Genomic DNA, 25,445 nt, shown 5'->3' on the forward strand with positions numbered 1-25,445 from the left:
CCCATTTAACTGTTACAATGTATAAATGGTAAGGAAGGTTTTGAGAGCCACTGGGAAGCGAGCAATAATACATTTGGAATAATTGGAATAATACATTCCACTATAGGGAGAATTTTTAGCTCAGTGGTTACGATGTTGGACTTTGGATCGGAAGGTCACAAGCTTAAACCCCAGCATGACAGGGCTGCCACTGCTGGCCCTTAACCATCAACTGCTCAGTTGTAAGTCTCTCTGGATAAAGGGGTCTTGCTAAATGCTCTAAATGTAAAACTATGAACAGAAATAAAAATTGTAAGGAATGGCTGCGAGATTAAAGGAATAAACATTTAGGCATGCGTGGTTATAGAAAGTCAATCAAATGCAGTGTAATGAATGTATATCATTGAATATTTTCCCTCAACAGCTGTTTCTTTTCTTATTTACATTATTTGCCCAAAACTGGCGAACCTGATAAAAACGTGGATACTTCACAATCACACCCATATTGTATATCAGTCTTTCCCGAACTGCTCCAACAGACAATTATATAGAATAGATTATTTGTATGCTGGAGCATTGAATGTTCCCTTTCACTGAAATCCGAGGCCCAAACCTGTTCCATCATGACAATGCGATGTGCTCAAAGCAAAGCGCCATTAGAATATGGTTTGTGTCCTGCACAACCTCACTTGACCTCAACCCTACTGATCACCTTTGGGATGGAAATGAAACAATGAAACCTAGACTTGTGTATATATATATATATATGTATAAGGGACCGGTGCTGAGAGGATTGGGCAGCAGTCGAAGGCGAGGGCCTTGACAGCCCGATCCCTGGACACAAAGAAGTGTCTGGGGAATCTGCTTAGACTGCTGCCCCCGCGACCAGAATTACGGATAAGCGGGAGAAGATGAAATGAAATGAAATATATATATATATAAAATATTACTGTAGGATTTAATCCTCTGACATGCACTACGTTACAGAAAAGACAGAGCAGGAACTTGTGCTTACGGAACCACATGCGAATGCATCGTCCACAAATAACATGCAACAAAAACAAATACAATAGGAGTCATGACCTTTTATTATATATACGCCATTTCATTTCACTTCTCAAATACAGATAATAAAGCATAATTGATTGTTGAGCCAACAAGCTGGTAATCATAATCAGACTTCCTCGATATCGGAGTTAACTTTTGGTTCCATTTCTTCTGCTGGAAAACAGTGAACAGCGATCCGGGTCATTCAAACAACACAGTGGCTCGCAAATATTTATCCACAGGAGCACTGAACGAGACTGCACACACAAAACAAACTGATATTTAATAGCTAGCTGATTATATATCTCTCCTTACACAAACACGCGTGCTTGGGAAGAACTCTCCTGCTCCATGCCGTGTGGGGAAGGTTGGAGTTCTACAGTAATAATCATGCTTGGTATTACTGATAGTATGAAAAATTTGGTATATTTGGTAAAATAATTAATACAATGTTGTATCAGAAAGTTTCTCTCGACTAGCTCCTGCTACTTCTGGAATGTGCTCTGAAAGTCTTCTTTTCAAAGCGTGTCAAGCACCTTCTGCTATTCACGTGGGATCTCCACAGTGGTGCCAAAACGGCGAACTTTGAGCCGGATCTTCATCTTCAGGTAGAAGACGACGTCCTCAGGATCCAAATCTGGCGAGTAGGGTTGGTGCGGAGGTGAGATCGTGTGGATTGTTCTCCGACGATCATCATGCACAAGTAGCCGAATGGTTTTGGCATTTTTAAGGTTTAAACTCGATGGTCTTTCTCGTCGTCTTTTAGTGATTCATTAGGTAACAACATTTTTAATTCATTTTGTATTAATATAAATATATATATATATATATATATATATATATATATATATATATATATATATATATATATATATATATATATATATATATTTGGCTGTCAAAATTCAAATTATATTAAACGATACTAAACTGTATTAACGCTATCAATTCAGCGCGCATTTCTGTTTCTACCATTTTTATAAAAAAATATAAATAAATAAATATAAAAGAGGCGAAATTAAAACCTCCAGCAAAACATACACTTATTCACGACGTCCCTTCTTTACTTAGACATAAAATAAATAAATAAACTTCACCGAAAAATAATTTTAATCAGTAAACCTTTGCGCCAAGTCTCAAATCAAACACCAAATCCGCCATGTTTTACACAATTTACCCTCTGGGTGGCGTTTTGTGGGTTTTTTCCTCATAATGTTGAAACAAACTTAAATTACTGTCTTTATTGTTCGTACAGATAAAAACAATACATCATTCAAATCTGTAAAATGTCTATGATTATATATATAAAAGCTTCTTGACTTGACTCGAAGAGGTGCACTTTCTTCGGTATCACCTCATTAACTGTCCGTGTGGAAACATAGCAAAGGCTCTTAATGATGTCCACACGTCTCTGTACTGTTATAGCCTTTATATTTAATCACTGTACATATGCTTACATATATATATATATATCACATGCTGTAAATATAATACATATTTATCTGCACTATTTGCACTTCTGGTAGATGCCAAACTGCATTTTGTTGCTGCGTACCTGTACAATAAAGATCGATCGATCTATCTATCTATCTATCTATCTATCTATCTATCTATCTATCTATCTATCTATCTATCTATCGATCTATCTATCTATCTAATATTAATATGATCGATCTATCTATCTATCTATCTATCTATCTATCTATCTATCTATCTATCTATCTATCTATCTATCTAGCTAATATTAATATGATGTGATCTATCTATCTATCTATCTATCTATCTATCTATCTATCTATCTATCTATCTATCTATCTATCTATCTATCTAATATTAATATGATGTGAGGTCCAGTTAACAGCTAAAACAGGTAGAAGTAATAACTACTTTTTACTTAAGTACATGTCAGAGCCAAGACTTCTTTACTTTCACTTAAGTAAAAAGGTATAATCAGTACTTCAACTTTTACCCGAGTATTTTAAAACATGAGTATCTGTACTTCTACTTAAGTAATGGATGTGTGTACTTTTGCCACCTCTGCTGCACTTTGTTCTGACTTGCTGTCCATGTTGAAATCGCAGACGTGGTAACGCATGTGGTAATGCAGAATAGCACCAATTAGCACCATTAGTTTTAAAACGTTTTGATGATAACTCACTGTGCATGTGCTTCTCAGAATGAAGACGAACTTGAAGCCGAAATAAAGTTCATATCTGAAACACAACACTGACTTTTTTTTTTTTATATCACATTCAATGAATTCTCCTTATGATGGCAATTTCCAGGTTGGAGAAACATAGGAGAGCGTTGAAGCAAATGCACACTTACAGAATGGTACAATAACTGAAAAAGCCACTATTTCTATAATAGAAATATAATAAACCAAAAAGCATCATTGTGTCAAACCTTGAAGTTCATTAGGGTTCAAAAACAGGAATCCAAAAGATACAATGGGAACAGGCTGACAAACTGGACAATGGAAAAGAGCGGTCTCCTGCGATGATTCGATTTATTTAGTATGAACAGCATTGAAAGCATGAAGTGGTGGTGATGGTGGAATATCGTCTAGACACCCACTGGACCCAACTTGCTAGCAATCTTAGTATGTTCATCACTTTATCGCATGTTACAAAGCAAAACAGTGAGCAAAAATCACTCACTGGTTAATGATCTGTGCTTTTGACTGTAGAGGTTAAAAGCAGTGCTCGAATTGAGTCAAGTCTTATGGGGGTCCCTAGTTGTTATGCTTTTACTAAATTAATCCTGGGGACCCCAAACTCTATTTTTATACTTGTCATTGGGAGGGGGGGGGGGGGTGTCCCTAATGCCTTTTAAGGGGTTCCTGTATCCCTCACAATTCGAGCACTGGTTAAAGGTTCAAGCCACTGGAACACCAAGCTGTCAATGAGCAGGGCATTTAATCAGCTCTAGAAGTGTTCTATTAATGCTGACCCTGTGCTCTGATCCAAACTTTGTATTAAATTATTAGTTTGGATTAAAATTCTGTTTTGGCTGCGTAATGTACATATTAGTGATGTGCATCTCCATAACTGAGGCCGATGTCATTCGCATCTCGATGCATTGCCAACGATACGATACATTAAAGATACAATTGAAGCTGCTACCGGTGCGATGCGATTACAACGTTTTACAATGCAGTGCGTAAACTTTTCCAAATTGATTCAACTTAGACTAAATCTATTCCTTCGAGTTACTCAAGTAATTCGATACAAAAAAATAATTGAGGCAAACGATTTGCCTTAATGCTTCGTTTAGTCCAGGGGTCACCAACCCAGGTAGCCCGCAAGGACCACATGAGTAGCCCATGGGCCTTTTCAAAAAATAGCTGTTTCCTACTTTGTTAAATCATTGTTGATAGTTATTATGAGAAATCATTAACATGATCAGTGTCTTTACATAGAGGAATATTATTAATTATTAATAATAACAACATAATAAAAGGTAAATTAAGCAAATTTGTTATTTTAGATCAAACTGAAAACTGTATTAAACTGGTAGCCCTTCACGTTAATCAGTACCCAAGTAGCAGCTCTCAGTTTCAAAAAGTTTAGTGACCCCTGGTTTAGTCTTTTTAACTACACACGGACCATTATTACTAATGCACCACCTGCTAAACCCTGGAGCGCTCTGGACAGGTAACGCAGAAGACACTGTGGAATAAAATAATAGAGGAACGGAGAGAAAACAGTAAGGGTCAAAGAATAGCAAAGTTTGGGATCATTGAGCCTTGACCGCGAATGACCCTGTCGCCGGTTCACCACTGTTCCTTCCTTAAGGCAATTATGATAGACACTGACCACTGCAGACCAGGAACATCCCACAAGAGCTGCAGTATTAAAAACGTTCTGACTCAGACACAATATGGCTCTTGTTAAACTCACTCAAATCCTCACACCTGCCCATTAATCCTGCTTCTAACACATCAAAATGTGCACTTGCTGCCTAATACAGTATTTCACACCCACTGACAGGTGGTTATTCACGTCAATGCTTATAACGTTGTCATAATGTTATGCCTGTTCGGTAAAGCCTGAAATAGACTTGTGTTCCAGAATGTATTCAAGCGATAACAGCTAGAATTTGGTGTCACCCTAGAGAATGTTTAGAACAGATAAAAAAAAGTAGGAGATTAACTATTTGCAAAACAAAATGACCAAAATCGCAGGTTTACCGCATTCACACTGACATTCCGATCGACACTAGTCATCGGCTCAGCTTCTAGAGGATGGGTGTGGATCGCAGCAACTCATTTAAGCGTTACAGTACCTCATTTAAGTAACAATAGGGATACTTAATAATCCTTACTTTTCTCTGCCTATGCTCTCTTTGGCAGCTTGGTGGTATCTTAGTGGAAAAGGCATTGGACTTTGGATACAAAAAGTCCTATAAAAAGTGCTATACAAATAAAACGAATATAATTTAAGATTTGACTACTGAAAATGAGCTGTAAAGGCGGGGCAGGACTTTGAGCTATACGGTAGTGACTGGAAAAAGATTCGATACGTTAAAACACACGAGCAACGCTTTATAAAGTGCATATGTTCACATACCACCAACCCCAAATACACCAACTTTTAAAAAAATGTTTTAAAAAAAAAAAGGTCCTACTGCTAAAAATCTGCAGGAAAAAAATTATTGTGCGTAACTGTGAAGGAAATAAAATCGAACCAGACATCAAAAGAGAAAAGGAGGGGTCACAGGAGAAAAGGAGGGGTTTCCTCAAACGCAGTAAATCGCTGTAGGTACGATAAAACACTAAATAAACAGAAGCGTAAACACACCCACTGATAACAGCATTTTATTTTATTTAACCCCTAATCGATAATAAATTCAAAAGGGACAGGTATAGCCCTGTGAGTCAGATAACACAAGTATCTGTAATAAAATAAGACAGAAGAAAACATCAGCTACAAATTTTGGTGTGGTGAAGGAAGGAAAAAAAAAAAAAAAAAAAAAAAAGGAGACCTTACTTAACTTAGTGTTCTTGTATGTAAACAATAAGAATACATGATTTTGGTTGAAGAGAAAGGAATCACATTGAGGAGAACGTGCCATTTGCTTTATATAAAATGAACACTATGGGTGTTTACCAGTCTGAATGAGAGGCCAAAAATCTTTCCCTACGTTTAGAACAAAAATTTTAATCAAAGTCAGACGTCGACTGGACTGACACTTTCTGGTGAAGTTGTAAGCTTAGTGGTTAAAGCTTTGGACTTTGGATCTGAAGTTCACACAAAGTGGCCACTCCTGGGCCCCTGTACAAGGCCCTTAACCCCATAGCTGCTCAGTTGTATGAATAAAACAAAGTCGCTCTGGATAAGGGCGTCTGCCAAATTCTATAACCAAGCACCGATAATTCCCATCGCAAGACATTTAGGTAACTGATGAGCGTCATTCGCACCGGATGGAAATTCACAGAATGCAAATGTAAAGTTAGTGTTTAAAAATAAAAGTGGACTGAAATCTCCACTACTGTTAAAAGAGCAGAGGGAAAAAGCTGCTCCGGTCTCAGTGCCATAATTCATCCAAAACTCCGCCCTGAAACTATGCAAGCATTAAAACCTGCGATATCTTTAGCGATCGTGGGGTTTTGCTGTTGCTTGGTGTTGCAGGATTTGCCATTCCTGCGGCATTGTGTGCAGCTCTGTGGTCACTAGTCGACATTTCGAGCGCAGTTAAAACAGAGTTGAACAAAACAATTTTGCGGCTCCCAACCATAATGGATAAGGGTAACGAGAAAAATAAAAGCACTTTGACGTAACCTAAAGGATGGCAAGTGCCCCTGATTTAGCAGGAAGTCATCGAAATGTGTCCAAAGGCAGACGAAAGGTCTAAAGCTTCGCCGCATTACTTGATAAAGATGACTACTCCGACTACACCAATATAAGCAGGTAATCCAACAAAAATATGGGTCATGTAGCAAACTGTGACGCCACTAAAGCGCTTTTTTGAACTTGATATGCAAGTTGTTCAGGGTGGATTTCTTCCCCGCTAATTCACATTCAAGTTTCGGCAAGTCGCGCTCTCTGCAAGGCTGTCTCTATACAGACTGAGTAAACCTGAAAATACAGGAAAAAAAAGTGAGACTTTTCTTTACTAAAGCCAAACCGCCCCTGCTACATGCACGTCTAGATCTGTCCTGTATCCCTGCTTGTGTCATGAGTGATATGAGGTATAAAAGCAATCAGCTATGAGGATCAGTTATTGAGAACAGCCGTATGAGTACCCTAAATTGCTACAAACACAGTACTTGGTTTTAGTGGTCACTTTCGTTCCCCCCCCCCCCCCATGATATCTGCCTTCAGATGGTTCAGGCTGAAGAAATCAGCAGGTGCATATGAAAGAGCTGTACTGATAGGTGTGTGTGTGTGTGTGTGTGTGTGTGGTGTGGGGGGGGGGGGGGGTAAGTTAAATAAAAACTTAGTTGTGATCAGAGAACAGAGACAGCCAACAGAGGTGGCGGAAGACAATGCACTTATTTAAAAAAAAAAAATACTTAAATTATTCGGTACAAAAAAAAAAAAAAAAAAAAAAAAAAGATGAAATGTAGTTGAAGGTAATACTTCACCCTGCATGCTCACACAGTTTCAACACTGTGAAATGGTTGTTTTGAATTCTTTTTTCTTTTTTTTTTGGCTCGCCTGCCCAGTGAAAAAACAAATAAAAATCACAGCGTCTTTTAAGAGGGGGCCGTTTAGACTCGACATCATTTCCCCAGATTCAATACTACTAAAGAAAATTGTATTCCCTCCAGCTGTAGGCTCTGCCCTACATACATCCAGAAGTCCAAAAAGAATTAAGGTTTCATAAAAAAAAAAAAAATACAAATAAAAAAAAAAGCACGCTTCAGACACACAAAACAACCCCTCCCCATTCACTAATCCATGCTAGAAATGTAAGACCTCGTCATATCTGCATAACCCCCAACCCCCACCCAACCACCCACCCAAATCCACCCATGGTTACTAAAACACCTTCCTTGTCCTTTCCCCCCCCTCACCGGTCTTCTGAACATTTTTTTTTAATTGCATGCCCACTTTTACAGAAAGGACATCCTGTATGAAAATCGAACAGATTCAAAGTGCTCGACTGGACTCTTTTTTTTCCCGAGATGAGGAAGAGGGCTGGGTAAAAGACAGGAGGTGAAAGAGGCACAGCAAAGTCCTATGAGCTGGTGTGTGCTGAGAGGCACTCGCGTACGTACACACGGCGCCCTCTTGTGAGCAACCCCTGGCTCTGCTTGCCAAGGGCGACAGAAATTTAGAAAAATAAAAGCAAAAACTAAACAGAGAGAGATTAAAAAACTGGGGTGGGAGATTTGGCGAAGGAGAAAGAGGAAAGAGCATGCACGGGCACATCCCTTTCCCCCTCTTAACTGTGTACCCCGGTATCACCCGCCATTCCCCAGAAAGGTTACATATGGTATTGTACATATAGATATTCTTATAAATATATATGGCCCTTATTGAAACGAGAATGTGAGCTTTTCACATTGACATAAAAGTACCATAATCTCTATACAGCTAAGTGGAAAGTGTTGTCAGTGAAACAGAGCAGGCAGCAGTTTAGTCTCTTTATGTGTCGCACTAAAAAAAAAAAAGAATTAAAAATAATAAAAATAAGATGTTTGCAAAGTGTCCACCTCTTCAATGCATTATTGCTGCCCCTCTGATATAATTCTCCTGTACACCTTTACACATTTTTACCTGAGTAATACTTTCAATCTTGTAACAGACCATGTTTTAGGTTCCCCCTCAACTTTTCTGGGCTACTCTCTGCCATTTCTACCTCAAAGTTATCTTACACACAAAAAAAAAAAAAAAAAAAAAAGAAAAGAATGGGGGAACTTCGGAAAGTTCGCCACTACTCTATTTTTGCTTCATTGTGTTGTTCGGTCGATAAACTGAGCAGTCTCTATGACACTACGAAAGAGGAAAAAAAATGACTAAATTCACCTTTCCTTTCAAAAAGGAAATAAATTCACAAAAAAATAAAAATACTTAATTTGCATTTCATTTTTGGCTTCGCAGGCCAACCAGGGGGGGGGATCTTTTTTTTTTTTTTATAAATGGCAATGAGATCATTACGAAAAACGCATTACAAAAATAATAATAAAATAAAACTAAATAATTAATAATAATAACAATATTTATAACAACAGTGATACAAAAGACAAAAATGAATAAGCAGAAGCTGTGCAGCCAGATCAGTTGTAGCTTTGGCTTTGTGGGCTTTTGGTGTCGCTCACGCTGGCCAGAAGGCTGCTGTACCCTGAGAATTGCTCCATGTCTGCGCCCGAGTCTGTACCGTACACCAAAGGCCTGTGCCCTCCTTTAAACTGCCTCCCAAACGCCTGAGCAAAGTTCTCGATCTGATACGAGCCTTTGGCCGGAACCATCAAGAAGCCGGCGGCGCCATTTTTGGGGCCCTGGCCATCTTTCTGGTTGCTGAGGTCAGTGGTTGGATGCGGGAGCTGGTAGGCGCTTGAGTTAGGGGTGTGTGGAGGAGCAGGAGGAGAGTTGGTGTGTTGTTTCTCCAGCTGTTCAGTCAGCTCCTGGGATGGGGTAAGCTGCTGCTGCTGCTGCTGCTGCTGCTGCTGCTGCTGCGGCTGAGGCTGCTGGGAATGCTGGGAGTGTGCCGTGGGGTCCAGACTGCTCATATGGAAGCCCTGTGACGGCGACGAGCTCCCCAACAAGCCAAAGTGTGTCTTTGGCACAGAGGAATTGAGTGTCGGAGATGAAGAGGAGGAGGATGAGGACACTGGGAGGCCAAAGGAAAACTCCAGAGGCGAGTTGGTGTATGTGGAGTAAGAAGCTACGGCGCTGGATGAGGAAGAGGAGGAGGATGAGGAGGATGTCGGCCCAAGAACAAAGCCTCCGCTGTGACTCGTCCTCTCGAGAGCCTGCAGGAGGAAACGAGAGTACTCGTGCATTAAGGACGTCTTATCCCCACCTCCTGGGCTGCTCCCAACACCCAATGGGTCAACACCCTCGGCTGTGCCATGCTCCAGTTCCACAGGATGTGGGTCAGATAAGTCAAAGGTCACATCAGGCTTGTGGCCATAGTGTTCCAGGAGGCTTTGGAGCACTTCATCCGGGATCACGGACTTGTCCGGTTTGATGTCGACCAGAGGTGATGCGTCAAGAAGTCCCAGCGAGGTGTCTCCATCCATTATCCCAGAAACAATGCCCTGAACAACTACTGGCTGGGGCTGCAAGTGGTTGACCCCAACGTCATAACTGGACGCTCCACCCACTACCCCGCCATTACTGGGCGCATGTAGGTATCGCCGCTTCTTTAGAAACTGCATTGCATCGTCATAGTTGGCGATGTTGTTGCTGATACCCTGGCCTGCTTTGTGGCTCTGGAGGAGGTCCATGTCATCCATGCCAGCACCACCAGTCAGCTCCATCGAGTCAGGCTTGGATTGGACGTTTTTCTCCGAGGCTTTCCTGTGGCCCTTTTTAAAAGCCATTTTGGGTGCTGGCACCGTTTCTCTGTGTATGCTGGAGCCTGGATGGGATGCTGATGTTGAAGATGATAGCGAGAGTCCATGGTTGTCCACAGTGTTAAAATCGTGCAGGCCGTACTCCTCTGTCCCCTGACCATGCGAGGGCCCTGACGTCCTCTTCCGTTTGCCACCCTCACCACCGTTTTTGGACTTGCCCCGTTTGCGGCCTGGTGTGGTCACTTTTCCCTGAGTGATTGTGTAGCTGCCATGCCCACCATGGGCCTCGCTACCCAGCTCCATCTCAACCCCATCCAAATCCTTCTTTATGCCTTCTCCGCATGCCCGTTTGTGCTTCAACAACCGGTCTGTCCTGGAAAAATACTGGGGAGGCACAGATATAAAAGATATAAACGTAATGGAACATCCACAAAACATGGAAGTTCCTGTTTTTTCCTACATTATTAAAGTTTTAGAGCATAAATCTAACAAGGAAAACATGCAGCACATCACCTCACAGAGAAACCGCGAAGTTCCTATAGCTTGTCTGTTATGTACTGGTAGATGTTGACTGATTTCTTTGGTTTTGCCGACGATCGGCACCGATGGTTAATTCCGTGTCGGCAAAAATCAACACCGATAGTTTTTCAGGGTTGCATCGGCTGCCATTATACAGTACTAGAGGCGAATTGCTGACATTACGTGCAGTTTGTTTTGACTCACTGGACACCATGCACACCAGCTCTGCTTTCTCTATTATTTCATTGAATATTAAAATAGTACTAGAACTGAGAGGCCATGATTTATTTAAAGACTTGTTAAGTTTTCCCTGTTTGCAATTTTTACTGTCTTTTTACTCATTTTGAGTGTAATGGTTTGTATTTAATTAAAGTAACGTTTTTTATTCAGTTTGAATGCATGTCTTATTTTCTCTCAATATTCATTCATATTTAATACATTCATATTTAGTTGATTTACCACATTTTCATGATTCAGTACTGTTTTTTTATTTTTTTTATTTTTGTAATAACGCTCAGTACTAGTTCACATGGAGTGTTCTTTTTTGCTTTCTTTCTCTAGTATTCATTTTAAAAACTATTGGTTGATCAATCGGCTGTCTTGCAACCTAGCTCTTGGTATCGGTAAAATCCCCAAATCGGTCAAGTTCTATGCACTGGCACCAAGGACATGTGTTAAAAAACACAAAAATTGCAGCTCTTTTTCATTCTAGAACTGAGGGTTACCTGTTGGCAGGTGTCACACTTGTATGGCTTCTCTCCACTGTGTGTCCGTTTGTGTCTCTCCATATGGTATTTCTGAATGAAGCGCATGTTGCACTGGTCACAGCTAAAAGGCTTCTCTCCTGCACAGAATATGAGATAGGAAATTCTTCAAATCACACTTTTGTTCACACCCCAGCAGGACCATTGTAATCAATTAGAAGTAAAAGTAAGAGAGAGAATATAGCACACTTACCGCTGTGTATTTTCTCGTGTCTCTGCAGGAGGTATTTCTGAATGAAGCTCATATTACACTGATTACACCGGAAAGGCCTTTCACCTGAAATAGACAGAGCGAACGTGTGAGAGCTAATCATGTATAGAGGTCGACAGATTCATCAGTTTTTAGGAAGAATCACCACTGATAGTTGATTGCTGGAACTATTGGCAAAAAAAATCATACTAACCCATAGTTTTTCTGGGTTGCGTTACACAGCACGAGAGTGACCTCTAGAGGCGAATCATCGATGACAAGTACTGTTTACTTAAAAAAAAATATTTGTAGTGATGCATTTAAACTGGAACAAAAAGTATCTTATTTTCATCAATATTTATTAATATACATTTAATTTAGCACATTTTCATGATTTACCGTTTATTTTTATTTTTTTAATAAAGTCCAGTACTATTTGACATGGTGTTTTTTGTTTTGTTTTTTAGCATGTATTTTAAAAACTATCCATTTTATTTTTCAACTAATCCACCTAATGGATTCATTAATCCATTTTTAAAAATCGTTTATCAGCTAGCATGATCCAACCTAGCTATAGGTAAAATCCACTATCTAATCATGCGTGCTTATATTCTTCTAAAAAGAACACATCCTTCAAACCAAACAAAAGCTTTCAGGATTCAGATTGTAGTATTTATGATTATAAAGAGATCAACACCCACCCACTGATCAATAATAAAAATTCCTAACATTGAAGCAAAATGTCCCAGAAAATGACACCATGCAACTAAGTGGAACCGAACTGCCTCGAAGTTTATGACTCACTCGCAGTGACTCTTCAAACATTTAATAATTTCCTAATGAGATTTTTAGCTTGTTTCTTAAATGAAACCGGGATGACAGAGCGATCCACGAGGACCACCTATTAGCCGTTAGCGTCTTTCAGCTAATGAAGTGTTCATGAGAGTAAATAATGATCCTGACTGAGCTACTTTGCATGAAAGTAGGAAATGTCAGGGAACGTTACAATTAAATTAAATCATTTGAGCATTTGTTTACAATAATAATCAGACTAGAAATAAAAAAAAAAAATTTATTATGGAGATTCAGTAGTTACAGTTCAGTGCCAGTGATCAGTTTGAGAGCTGCCTGGAACTGGCTGGATGATGAAATGCAGGGAAACGGCAAATTTTGGAACTAGGAGGAGATGTTGACCCTGGGGTATTTGAAACGAGTGTGAGCTTGTTTAAAACCCTCTTGCCGATAGATATAAGTGGGGCAGGACAAGCGTTTACTGTAAAAGCCTTTGATAAACATGGTAATAGTGCAGAGCAAGGGGGAAATCTTAATGTCACTACCAGTTCATCGTAGTGTTGAGCCGTTTTTTCGAAATTACCCATGTTGTAATCGCTTAAGCAGACAAGACAAGATCATGACATCCTAACTGGTAATGATACTTAAATTCCCATTCCATTAACACAACTCTAATAATAGTTTTGTACAGCGAACGCTCGTTGTGCACCAATCCACTGCTCCATTATTACTTTAAGGGGTTCTAAAAGAACACTGGTTCCAAACAATTGTCGACATCCCAGTCAGCAACTTCGCCTGAGCCACCCTGTGTTAAGGTGGGGTATGAACAGTATCCCTAGTAGTTTCTAGTATGTTAACCATTAATAAAGATGCTTGTTACTGAGATGTCAGGGTTTCTGCAGGTTTCACCAAATCAAATTTCAGACTTTTTAAAGACCCTTTTACAAGCCAAGTATCGCTAAACTTGCATTTACCATAGCGGTAAAATAAAATCCGAGTTATAGATGTAAGAGATTTGCACAAATAACAAAACTGATTGGCTGTTGGTCTCATTTGTAGTTGTAATACAGCACATTATATTTGGACTAGTGAAAAAAATAAATGAGAGCTCAAGTCCTACGGGAGCATTTCAATGAGCATTAAAGGTAGCAAAAAACAAAGACCTAGCAAATGTGAGAATTATTAAGGCCAAAATGTTGGATTTTTGCATTTTTTACTATTTAAAACTTCGCAGAGACCCTGGCTGAGCATGTGTGGTGTTAAATCGTCAACCTGTGATTCTTCCCTAAAACAGTGCAGGTCATCAACACACAACACACTGGTGACCATTGTGAAGTATAGCGAGAGCTAACCTGTGTGTATGAGGACATGTCTGCGGAGATGGTAGGAGCTGCGAAAAGCAGCGCTGCAGTGCTCACAGATGTGCGGTTTGGAGCTGGGAGACACTGTCCCTCCATCAGGATCCAGCAACATGTGCTAGGTGAGGTGAGAGAAGGTAAATCAGCAACACTTACAACTCATTAAAAAGCGCACACACACCTTACTGAAGGAAGATCCTTCTAAAAGCTTAAATGCATTCATTTCTATTGAGCTCCAATACATGAAAACATTTTCTCCGATTTGGCTGTAAAGCTCAGGTCCATGGGATTGAGAAGCAAATGTGAAAATGGAAAAATGCTGAGAAAGAATGTAAAAAAGACAAGCAAGGGACACATTACTCTATAGACCTTTGGGTAAGAGTTCACTTTGCCCTCTCATCATGGCCTGACCTCTCCGCTAACCCCCTCCAACATAAAAATGATTCGGTGCCCCAGGAACACTGTTTGCATTTTCCTGTAATCTGTCAGAATCTGCATTCGTGAAATGTAATTCAATTTCATTCCAATTCTAAACGATCGTCGCAGCCATAAACCGTGTTTGAACAAGTCCCATAAAACGCCACCTGCAGACTCGCTTCAGCCAAAAGCCATCCCGCTTTGGTGCAATAGAACAAACAAACTTTAGCGCTGAAACTCGTGAGCGCTTTACTCTCTTGATTTCATAATTTACAGAATAAGTCACAGATTTTTTATTTATTTTTTGCCATGATCATTGGCAGGTATGTGCTTTGTTTTTATGGCACCGCGGTGGAATGGTTTTGGCACAAGCAAGTCTGCAGGTGGTGTTTTTATGGGACTGGTTCAAACACAGTATATGGCCAGCAAAATGGTTCAGCATCAGAATGAAATCTAATCAAATTTCACGAATGTCCATTAAGGCAAATGAAGGGAACGTGTAAGTGAGCTCGGTGTGCCTCAATGGGTAGATTTCCTAGAAGAGATATAATGCAAAAATTGGTAGATTCTACAGCACTTGATTATTTCTTAGTATTGATTTTGTATATTTATATTTTCAACGGAAATGATTTGAGTGTGAAAGCACAGTTTGGCATGAATCATGTTTATAGATAGTTTGATGAATCAGATGTGTAAATTCAACTGCAATCAATACTGAGAAGAAATGCAAATAAACGTTTGTGTGGTCAGCGAGACAGGTGGACTGACAGATGCGTGTGTGTGTGTGTGTGTGTGTGTGTGTGTGGAGGGGGAAAATAACATTCAAGATAAGGCAATTATTAGTAACATCTTTGAATTGAAAGAAGTGTTCGACTGATTCTTAATTTCTACTATATATTTATATACATATCAAACGCTATATAGTGTGAAAAGCAGTGGCAGCTCCAGTGGCAGCTCCAATGTGGCAGCTCCAGAGCACACGAACCTTTGATTCGCCTCGTTTCCGCCGCGTCTTGCCCTCCTGTCCGTCACCATTTGACCTTCGACCTTTCCTCCCCGAGGAGTCCTTTCCCAGCCTCCCCGACAGCTGCGGGATAACAAAAGAGAGGAGCAAAGCAGAAAGAAAAGATTAACATACATCATCATGATGGAGAAAAAGAAAAAGAGGCAGGAGGAGAAGGGGGAAAAAAAAAAAAAATGTCTGTTTTCACCCAGACGTGTGAAGAAGCAGCTCGTTAAAAATAAATTAATAAATAATTAAAATAAAACTATTAAATAAATAAAATCAATCAATAAATAAATTATTAATTCATACGCAGTAATATTACACTTGTGCTCATCACGCACATGGCAAGGTTACCCCAGGACTTTATGGGCATCAAGATTATTACTATGCATTTGTATTGTGTGTGTGTGTGTGTGTGTGTGTGTGTGTGTGTGTGTGTGTGTGTGTGTGTGTGTGTGTGTGTGTGTGTGTGGCAGAAGGCAGAGTAATAAACTTTTATTTACAGCCCCAGAATGTTTCCCCTGAGGACCCGTGTGACTCGAGCGAGTCTGCTCAGTGTGGATGGAGAGGAGCGGTGGGATTATTCAGCAGCTGCGAGCAGACGGACGAGGTTTCCATCTCCATCCCTGAATAATCGAACAGCTCGTCCCCAATAACAAAGAGCCGCACCACTTAATGACGCTCCTCTCAGTCTGCCTTTCACACCACTCATCTGTAATATACTCTCACTCACAGGCTTAACCCATGCCCCGGGGCCATGAAGACACAAACACACAAAAAAACACACACACAGGGAAGGAATGAAAGTATGGGAGAAAAATAAATAAAGATCAAAGAAGAAAAAATACAGACAAGAGGATCAAGAAAAAGAAGATAAATTAAAATGTAGGCAGAATTTTAATAGAGTATTAACGAGTATTAAAAAGCAAAACTGTAAAAAGAAGGAGTGAGAAATTTATAAAAGGAGTGAGCTTGAAAATTAACAAAGGATGGGAAGAAGAAAAGGAAAAAAATTCACAAAAGTAGACAGAAAATATAAAAGCAAAAGGAAAGAATGAATGACAGAAGAACAAGAGGGAAACAAAGAGCAAAAGAAAGAGTGAAAGAATTAAATAAATAAATAAAAAGGAGGGGAAAGCATAAATGACGAAACCTGGAAAAGGTGTGAAAGGAAAAGGAAATAAAGAAAAAGTGAAAAACACTTAAGAACAAAAGAGACAGAAAAGCAAGCAAGTATGACAGGGCAGAAAAATGTAAAGCATGGAAAAATTAGCAGGAGTGAAAGAATAAATGCAGAGATAAAACAGCAAAAGAAACGAGTCTAAAGGGAAAAAACAGGGGAAGGAAATAAAGAAATAAGCACAAAAGGAAAGAACAAAAGAATAAAAGTGAGAAAAAGCGAAACCAAGCAAGCAAGAAAAAAAAAACAATTAAGGCTGCAACAACTAATCGATAAAAATCGATAATGAATCGTTATCGATTAGTTGGGCTGCTCAGGTTACGGTTTTGCGTGACGGCAAGACAATACAGCCGCCCGCGAAATGGCGAAGGGTAACAGGGTCAACCGGCAGCAGGAAAAGAAAACACACTGGTGTCACGGATGAGGGCTGAAACAGCAGCACAAACTGTATAAATATCATGTGTAAATGGTACAGTTTAATAAAGTCTTATTGTGTACACTGTCTGTACGTTCAAATGCTTGTTTTCAATGTTTGCATATTTAATTTATGCATAAGTCATTTAAATATTATACGAAATTAAACAAATATTCTAGATGATTATATCTTGACAATTCTATACATAAATATCATGAATTAGGGTTCAATGTAGTTAGAATAAGCAATAATAAGTTGCAGCCCTAAAAACTATAAAGCAAGAAAGCCGTAAACAAGGAAAACAAACAGTAGAGAGAAAAGAGAAAAAAAGAGAAGAGAGAAAGAAAGAAAAAGAAAGAACAAAAAAAAAAAAAGGAGCGAGAAATAAAAAAAGGAACAAGCAGGAAGCGAGAGGAAGTAGAAGGAAATATCAGAAGTTTTCTGGACTAAATTAAGCAGCGAGCAGCCAAAACAAACCCGGCTTCATTCATTTCCTCCTCAACTGCAGCCTGGACACTGCATGGAAAATTAACCAGAGCTCCAAAACGAACACGAACACGAACACGAACACGAACACGAACACGAACACGAACACGAACACACACACACACACACACACACACACACACACACACACACACACACACACACACACACACACACACCTTAAACAGATGAGAGCCATTAGGATTAGCAAGATTTAATAATAAATCAGAACTCCCCAGCCCCCCCACCCCGAAATCATGCTCTTCCTCCTCCTCTTCATCTCTGAGTCAGTACTGAGCTGCACAAATGTCTGGCGTTTTTTTTTTTTTTTTTTTTCCCTCGTGAATGTGAAATGAGTCAGCTGCCAGCGGCTGAAGCACAAAGCAGCAGCTGCTCAGAGCCTCGCCGCCGCGTGCTCGTTTTCACGCGGCCGTCTGCAGACGACTCGAGTCTCTCAGCACTGAACGCGTAATCTCACAATTTGTTTTCTCGTGAGCTTGCCAAGAGCTTTGTGTGTGTGTGTGTGTGTGTGTGTGTGTGCGTGTACGCATTCCTCTACATGTCACTGCCGGTTTGGCCAAACCTCCTCATTGATGCTAACGGAAGCTGGGTGACATCACTGTTCCCAGAGAAAGAGGTTTATATTTAACAGCTCCGGATCCTCTCTCTGGATTTATTGCTTTGTCAGACTCGGAGCTGTGCGGTCAATACCAGGCGAGTTCAGCTCTTCCTTTCTACATCGTGTGAGCGCTGAAGCTCGGTTAAATCGCAACATACCAACGATACAACCAAAACCAAACAAAAAAGAGTAACATCTGTACCATTAAATTACAGGAAAATAATCAATGACATGGTGTTGTGAGAAGTGGTGTGGAAAAAAAGGTTTAAAAAAAAAAAGAAAAAAAAAAAAAGAAAAAGTCTATTTCAAAAAGCAAAAGCCAGAAAGAGATGTGAAGGAAAAAGGGGTGAAAGGAAACAAGTGAACGAGTAAAATAATCACAAAATGAGAAAGAGGGAAAGGCAGACAGAACAAATGAAAGAAAAAGAGCAGAAAAGGGTGAAAAAGTTGAATAAAAACAGTGAAAGAAACAAAGAAAAACCATCAAGAGGAAAAATAAATAAATGAAGGGCAAAAAAAAAGTATGAAGGAAAAAGGATGAGTGAAATGAGCACAAGTTCTTGGAAGCAAGAAAGCAAGCAACCGAACAAGAGACAGAAAGAAGAAAGAAAAAACAGCAAGTGATGAAGCAAAGGAAAACATAAAAAGGAAGAGAAAGCAGGAACAAAAGAAAAAGTGCAACAAAAAAAAAAAGCAACAAGTACAAAAGAAAGAAAATAGAACGATAAAAAGGGTTAAAGAAAGTAAAAGAAATGCATGTAGAAAAAAACGAAAAGAAAAAAATGCTAATGTGAACGAAAGCATGCGCCCTGCAAATGAGCTGTTACTATGGCAACAATAAGGCATACGATACATAATTAGGCCTAAAACCCTGCGGTAGATCTTCTCCTGTGTGTGCAGAAGTATCTGCAATCAATCCTGAGCTACGGCTGCTTGAGTAAATGTGACTCCGCCCCATGAGAACTGATCACAGCACGCAGCTGTATGGTTACAAACATCATGTCGGTGATAATTATTGAGGATCGGCGCTGCTAAATAGTTTGACGGCGACTTTGCGAAAAGACAACAATTATCCTGGCAATAGATTGCAAATGTGTGATCGTTTCCGCTTATGCAAATGAGTTAAAGTTCCAAATTACAGAATAGTTTTGAACCTCGACAGGGAATCTCCAGCGAGATCTCCACACAGCACCACCATCAGGTGGACTAGGTTCATCTCTTGCCCTGATCAATAAGAGAGCACCATCTGTTCACCCAGTCTCCCAGTGCCTGATTTGTTTCAGAGTATTAAAAGTATAATAGAACTCCAGATCTTTGTGCTTGGGCTCCTAAAAATGCTTTAAAAAATTCTGTTGGGCAAAACGAGGCTGCCTACTGATCATTCAGGAAACCTGGTGGAAAAAAGAATAAAACAAAGACCTTTTTCCAACTTGCAGCTTAATGCCGACAACCAGCTTCAGCTCCTTAATCGGGCAAACACTTCTTTCTCCTGATTTTTTGTAAAAGCACAGATTGAGAAGATGCTTGAGGTGGCAGACACTTACGTTCCCCATGCTGAGGTCGTGTGCTAGCAAGTTCTGATGGTTGCTGAGGGTCATCTCTAGCATCTCAGTGCCACCACGCCCATCATCGCTTGGATACATAGGCTGTCTGTAGTCCAGCTCTGACACCTTCTCCTGCTTAATGCCCATAGTGGGCATGTAGTCACCAGTCACTGGCATTATCCCCAGGCCAGACAGCAGTCCTCCACCTCCTCCGGAAACATCGCAGTCGGGCGAATGGCGCTCCTTTTTCAAGACCAGCTCGTGTGGCTGCAGCTCGGCCATGACGCTCTGTCCGGTCAAGCGGGTGAAGCTGGTGACAGGCGGCAGGTGGCTGAACATCAGCATGCCTGGACTGAAGCTGGCCTCCATGCCCCCGCCCGGCCGCAGGAACTCGCTTCCCAGCTTGTCCTGAATGAGGCTCATGGTTGAGGCGCTTGGGCAGAGCGAAGGGATGCTGAAACGATGTGGTCTTCAAAAGAGGGCCAACGCTCTCATCCTACAAGTACAGTAAAGAGGAACAGCGTTAGAAATATTTTTGAAGGTAGGTGGAATCGCTATTTGAATGAACCCACCGCAATCCCCCACTAGGACTGTAATGATTCCTAACTCGAGTAATTCGAATACAAAAACAACAAAAAAAAAACACATTGAGGCAAATCATTTGTTTAGTTTAACAACCCGCTAAACGCTGCAGAATGGAAAAAAAAATGGGAGGAACAGGGAGAAATTTCAGGGGCCAAAAAAACTAAAATAAATAAATCAATAAATAAAAAAAAAGGTTCCAATGTTTGGGATAATTTCAAACAAAAACAAAGAAAAAGCAATTGAATTGATTTATGATTTTTACATTTATATATTTGTATTTCCATTTTAATTAACACACGTGCTGAAGCTACGGATTAAACCTTTGTACTTAACCACATCTTCACAATTATTCAAATATTTAACTCAAATCAAATAAGGAAATTTAAAAAATATTTAAAGCAATAACATTCATATCGATCATTAAATAAATAAATATCTAATCATAATGCATTTCCACATACCAATCCAACATCATGCATCAACATTCCAGTGAGAAACAATAAAACGAACACTATAACTGGGCTTTAAAGGTTTCAGGACGAGTGGACACGTTTTTTTGATGGACGTCAATAATTAAAAAGAATAAGTAGTAATAGTAAGTGCTAGTATAAGTAATGTGCGTATGAGAACAGATTGCGTGACAGGGCCGTGCTGACGACAGGCATGAGCTCTTTGATCCAGCCATTAAGTACTTAGCTGCATTAATCACACCGTCTGATGGCTCAGCTAGAGAAAGAGTGAGTCTGTTCACGAGCTCTTACTCTCTTCAGCAACATGCTTTCCAAAAAATAAAAAAATTTTACAACACTGTTGTGTGAACTTGGAAGTAACAATAACACACACTACTGCCTGAACTAACTACTGATATTAAACACTCTGAATACTAAACCAATACACTCGATGTAAATTTAAGGGAAAAAAAACAACAACCTTATGCTGAAAATCAGTCTGTAAGGAAATATATGCAAATGTCTTGCTGTTTAAAGTTACACCAGCGTTAGCACACAATGTATAGTCAGCAAAATTATTGGCACCCTAGCTTAAAAAGGGTCACACACCCACACCGATTTTCAAATTTGTATAAATAACCTAGAAAATATTTAGAACACGATAAACAAATGTTAGTGTAAGCCACGCCCTCGATACAAGCGCACTAAGTGGCTGAGAAAACCCCATCTGGAAAATCTGACTTTTGGTGTCTGGAATGGTTGTTTGTGTTTCGATGGGCCTCCTGTCAATCATTTTACAGACACTCGACAAAACACTGAAGATTCGTGAACATGAGTGGGAGTGGAGTGATTGACTCAGAAAGGGGAAAAAAAACATTCCAAACTCGAAGCAAACATACAGTACGGTTTTTGGGTGCAGAAAAATGGGAAATCCCCATTATTGTATGAGTGTGGGGAGGGTTCTGTGATGATCTGCAGCTCTTTTGAGGGTTCTGTGATGAGCTGCAGCTCGTTTTTTTTTTTTTGCCTCCTGGGAACTTGATTATACAATATATGGAATCAGGAGTTTCAAAAGACGTCTGTCTGCCTTGGAAAAGAGGATACAACCAGACATGGGACTAGGTTTCAAAATACTTCTCGGAATACACATAAATTAAGTTTCTCGCATGAAGATTTAAGGCCTGTGACCTGATCCACACAAGCCATTGAGATCACAAGAAACGGCCTACAAGCGTGGACAGTGTAAAGAGATTCAATACTGAGGAGAGCTCTCAGACTTCTGGATTAGTTCTCAAATCATATTAAGTAATACAGGAGAAGACTCACAAAGGATGTTTAACAAGGGTGCAAATAATTTCGGAACATTGCCAGATCGAATCAACGCGTTGCAATGGCAGCTGTACACAAAACGCTGTGTGCGTGCACTTCCTTGGAGTGTATTTGTGGACCGTGACCTTTAGCAACTCAGACCACTCCAGCCTGTCTGTCAACTTTCTATCAGATCATCCAAACACCAACCAGGCCTGCAGTTCACAACTTACTACAAACCGCCATACACTTTCAGGAGATATCCAAAATGCGGGAATGGCCTCCTATCTGGGGTCAATTCCTCCATTTTTGGGTTCTTGGGATATTCTCTGGATCAATCCTGATAATTCAGGAGTAGGAGAGTAGAATGCTCTTGCACTTTTCTGCACTTAATTTCACCAATTTCCATTCAACGGGCACTTCGACTCTCTTACAAACCGCAAATAACCTTCAAAGATGTGATCCCAGGATCTCTTTTCAATCCGTCTGATTCCGTCCTCTCATCAGGTTTCACGTTCAAATCTTAAAAAGATGATAAAAATTAAAGAGAAAAAAAAAAACAACCCTCCCAAGAAATCAGAATCCAGAATTAATACTCACCTCAGCCTATTAAATGTGGCCATGCCAAACGAATATTTATTTTCGCTTTGACTACCTCTAACGATCGAGCAGGTGTCGTCGGCAAAACAAAAAGGTTTCCGACGTGCTACGTCCGTCTGAGGCAATTACCCAAATGCGTAAATAAGCTAGCGTTCTTGCAAACTGATAGCACGAGCCAGCATGGTGTTTGAGAAATGTATTCACATGTATCAATGGGATGAATGGTGGCTTAATGTGTGCAGGATTGGGCTTTCCCCCCCCCTCAATGCTCCTTTAATTATTCATGCGGCTGCATGCAGACCCGGCGTGCTTTGTTTACTACAACGGCTGGGCACGGTACTTTCACCTATGCAAATTTAACCAGGCGCACGTCTGGCAGCTCAGCTGGCCGATCTGACCTACACTCCCGCCTGGGAATCGTGCCTTTCATTAACACCGAACTCGAAAGGATTTTACTAGAAAATATTCCAGGCATTCGACAAAAAAAAAGAAAAAAAGTGTGTATAATTATATATATATATAAAAATTGTACACACTTCGTCTTAACGGACTCCAAAAACAATCTGGACTCTGATTCAAAATAAGATTCAAAGCAGTCGCGTGTGCAAACGTGGACCGAAAGGATCGGCAGAACCACAATCTTTTTTCTTAGTCGCACGTCATAACCTCAAACCTTTCACGGCTCATGCTCGGCGATAGAAAGTGACAAACTACCACGACGTGCGAAAAAGACAATCGCAACCAGAAATATGATCCATTTGTCATTCCTTTTAATTCTTCTGGTCTAATATTCGAGTAAAGGGCTGCACAGGATTTATGATGAAATAACTGACATAATAACGTGAAGCATCAGAATACTTTTCAGACTCAAATCGAATATTTTCACTCTGTATTTACAATAAAAATATTCTTCATCGTTATTGATTCACAGTTCGTTTTCGATTGCACTTTTATGAGCTTGTTTCCAGGTCTTGTTTTGCAAAATCTTGACAATCTGAATGCCATGTGCTGTAATCACACCTGGGAAATATCTTTTGGCACCCCTGAAAAGAAGCTCCATTTAAACAAACAACAAACATCCTACATGTTTACTTCTTTGTAACTGCTGGGCTTTTTGGCACGCAATGTATGTAATAAGTAGTTACAGTACAATCAATTCAGTATGTCCAAAATATCATAGGAAAGAAATCAAACACTTGCTAGAAAATTATTTTATGCTGAAAGTCTAAGGGGTTTTGGGGGATTCGATAGTGATGAAGGCTCTTCGTAGAGGTTTATGGGAACGTCAATTGCACGTAATGATGATGATGATGATGGGAATTCGGCATGTGGATGGGAATTTGGGAATCACAGACAAAGTCCCACTGCAAATCACGAGTGGAGTTGAACTTCCAAAGCATTTGGAACCCGTTATGTTGTTATGTGTATGTCCAGGTTTATCGAGATATAAAAAAAAGGCCCTGATTGAGCCTATGCTTGTTATTAGTATCTTATTATATCATTCTGATTCTCACACCGAAACAAACAAATCTCGTGCTCGGTAAACAACACACACGCGCATCTAACCAACAAAACGCTGCGAAATCACCAGAAAATGATTCAAACCTTGGATCAATAAAGCTGATGATGATGATAATAATAACCCGGCCCATGCTCCTCTCCAGCTCTCTCTCACTCTCTCCCTGCGAACAATTGATGCTCAGCGCGCATGCTAAGATGCTAATGCTAACCTTAGCGCAGCCGCTCGCGCTTTGTTGTCTGACCCCCTCGGACCGCTTCTTCGCTCCTTCTGCCGGGAAATAAACTCCCGCAGGAGGCTTTTCTCCGCTTCAGCTTACCAGGTCATGACCACCGCTCGCTCGGGGCCGTGCGTGCTTTGTTCTACCTCGCAGCACGGTCGTCTGTTTCTGCCTTCAGCGTCTAAACATTGTTCTCCCGCGGCCGCTGCGCTCCTCCATCTTGGTTCAGCGCGAAGTACTCTGGGTAGAAAGAAAGAAAAAAAAACGCTCGCACGCTGCCTCACGCGCGCACGCGCGCACGCGCACAGGAACAAAAAAAGAAAAAAAAAAAGAAAAGCCTGAAGGGTGTCCCGCGAGGAGACGGCACGCGCGCACGACGAGCACGCGCGCTGCAATTGCGACTTGTGATGTGAAGATCGGATCAATTCAGTGACTTGGTTCTTTCGAATAATTTAGTTTATTTAGTTCGTTTTAGGAATCGAATGAAATGTTACATTTTTCAATAAGAAGACCCCCACCAACACGTCTACATATAACCTTGACTATATTTCCAAAATTGTATATATATATATATATATATATATATATATATATATATATATATATATATATATATATATATATATATATAGCTAGGGACAAATTATGCTAAACAGAATGAATAGCTTCACCTCCCATATTTTCTGGTGCATGTCTTTAGTTCTTATGTCACGTGACTCCCATAATTGTAACAATAATGTCAAGATTTGGACAGAAAAAAAAAAAAAAAAAAAATGATCGACTGCATTGTGTAGCATCAATTATGTCGAGATGTCGGACCACAATTAGGCTTTTGGTGTTGTCTTCCCCAAATCAATCCCCCTCTTAATACCATCATAATCACACCACGGCTATAGAAGCCATCGATAATTTAGAGAAATGCAGTATAACAGAGTATCGTTTCACTGCAGCCACAGCTGCACCGCTCTAATGCATCTTC

At 40.1% G+C, this 25,445-nt stretch overlaps 1 protein-coding gene across 2 annotated transcripts; it reads right to left on the reverse strand.

The window, feature by feature from the left end:
* Positions 1-5,835: 5,835 nt before the first annotated feature.
* Positions 5,836-24,890, reverse strand: znf281a (zinc finger protein 281a). 2 transcript variants are annotated; one of them, XM_083566178.1, is made up of 7 exons: positions 24,566-24,890; positions 19,786-20,281; positions 15,521-15,622; positions 14,113-14,236; positions 11,972-12,055; positions 11,740-11,858; positions 5,836-10,879 (listed from the first exon to the last, which is right to left on the reverse strand). In XM_083566178.1, the coding sequence occupies exons 2-7, from the start codon at positions 20,206-20,208 to the stop codon at positions 9,254-9,256; spliced, it is 2,478 nt and encodes an 825-aa protein (XP_083422304.1). In that variant the 5' UTR covers positions 20,209-20,281; positions 24,566-24,890; the 3' UTR covers positions 5,836-9,253. The 2 variants fall into 2 exon arrangements, with proteins under 2 accessions (XP_083422304.1, XP_083422305.1); XM_083566179.1 differs by lacking the exon at positions 24,566-24,890 and adding an exon at positions 24,458-24,555.
* Between the last annotated feature and the right edge of the window lie 555 nt (positions 24,891-25,445).

This window comes from Silurus aristotelis (genome assembly GCF_946808225.1).
Source record: "Silurus aristotelis genome assembly, chromosome: 17".
In the NCBI taxonomy this organism is placed as follows: Eukaryota; Metazoa; Chordata; class Actinopteri; order Siluriformes; family Siluridae; genus Silurus; species Silurus aristotelis.

What these genes read in the sequence shown, in the direction of transcription:
- znf281a (XM_083566178.1), bottom strand. Translation starts at nt 20,208, where the DNA reads ATGAGCCTCATTCAGGACAAGCTGGGAAGCGAGTTCCTGCGGCCGGGC. An exon ending in ACGACCTCAGCATGGGGAAC is followed by an intron (nt 15,623 to 19,785) that starts GTAAGTGTCTGC and finishes GTTATCCCGCAG; the next exon opens with CTGTCGGGGAGGCTGGGAAA. An exon ending in GGAAACGAGGCGAATCAAAG is followed by an intron (nt 14,237 to 15,520) that starts GTTCGTGTGCTC and finishes CACCTCACCTAG; the next exon opens with CACATGTTGCTGGATCCTGA.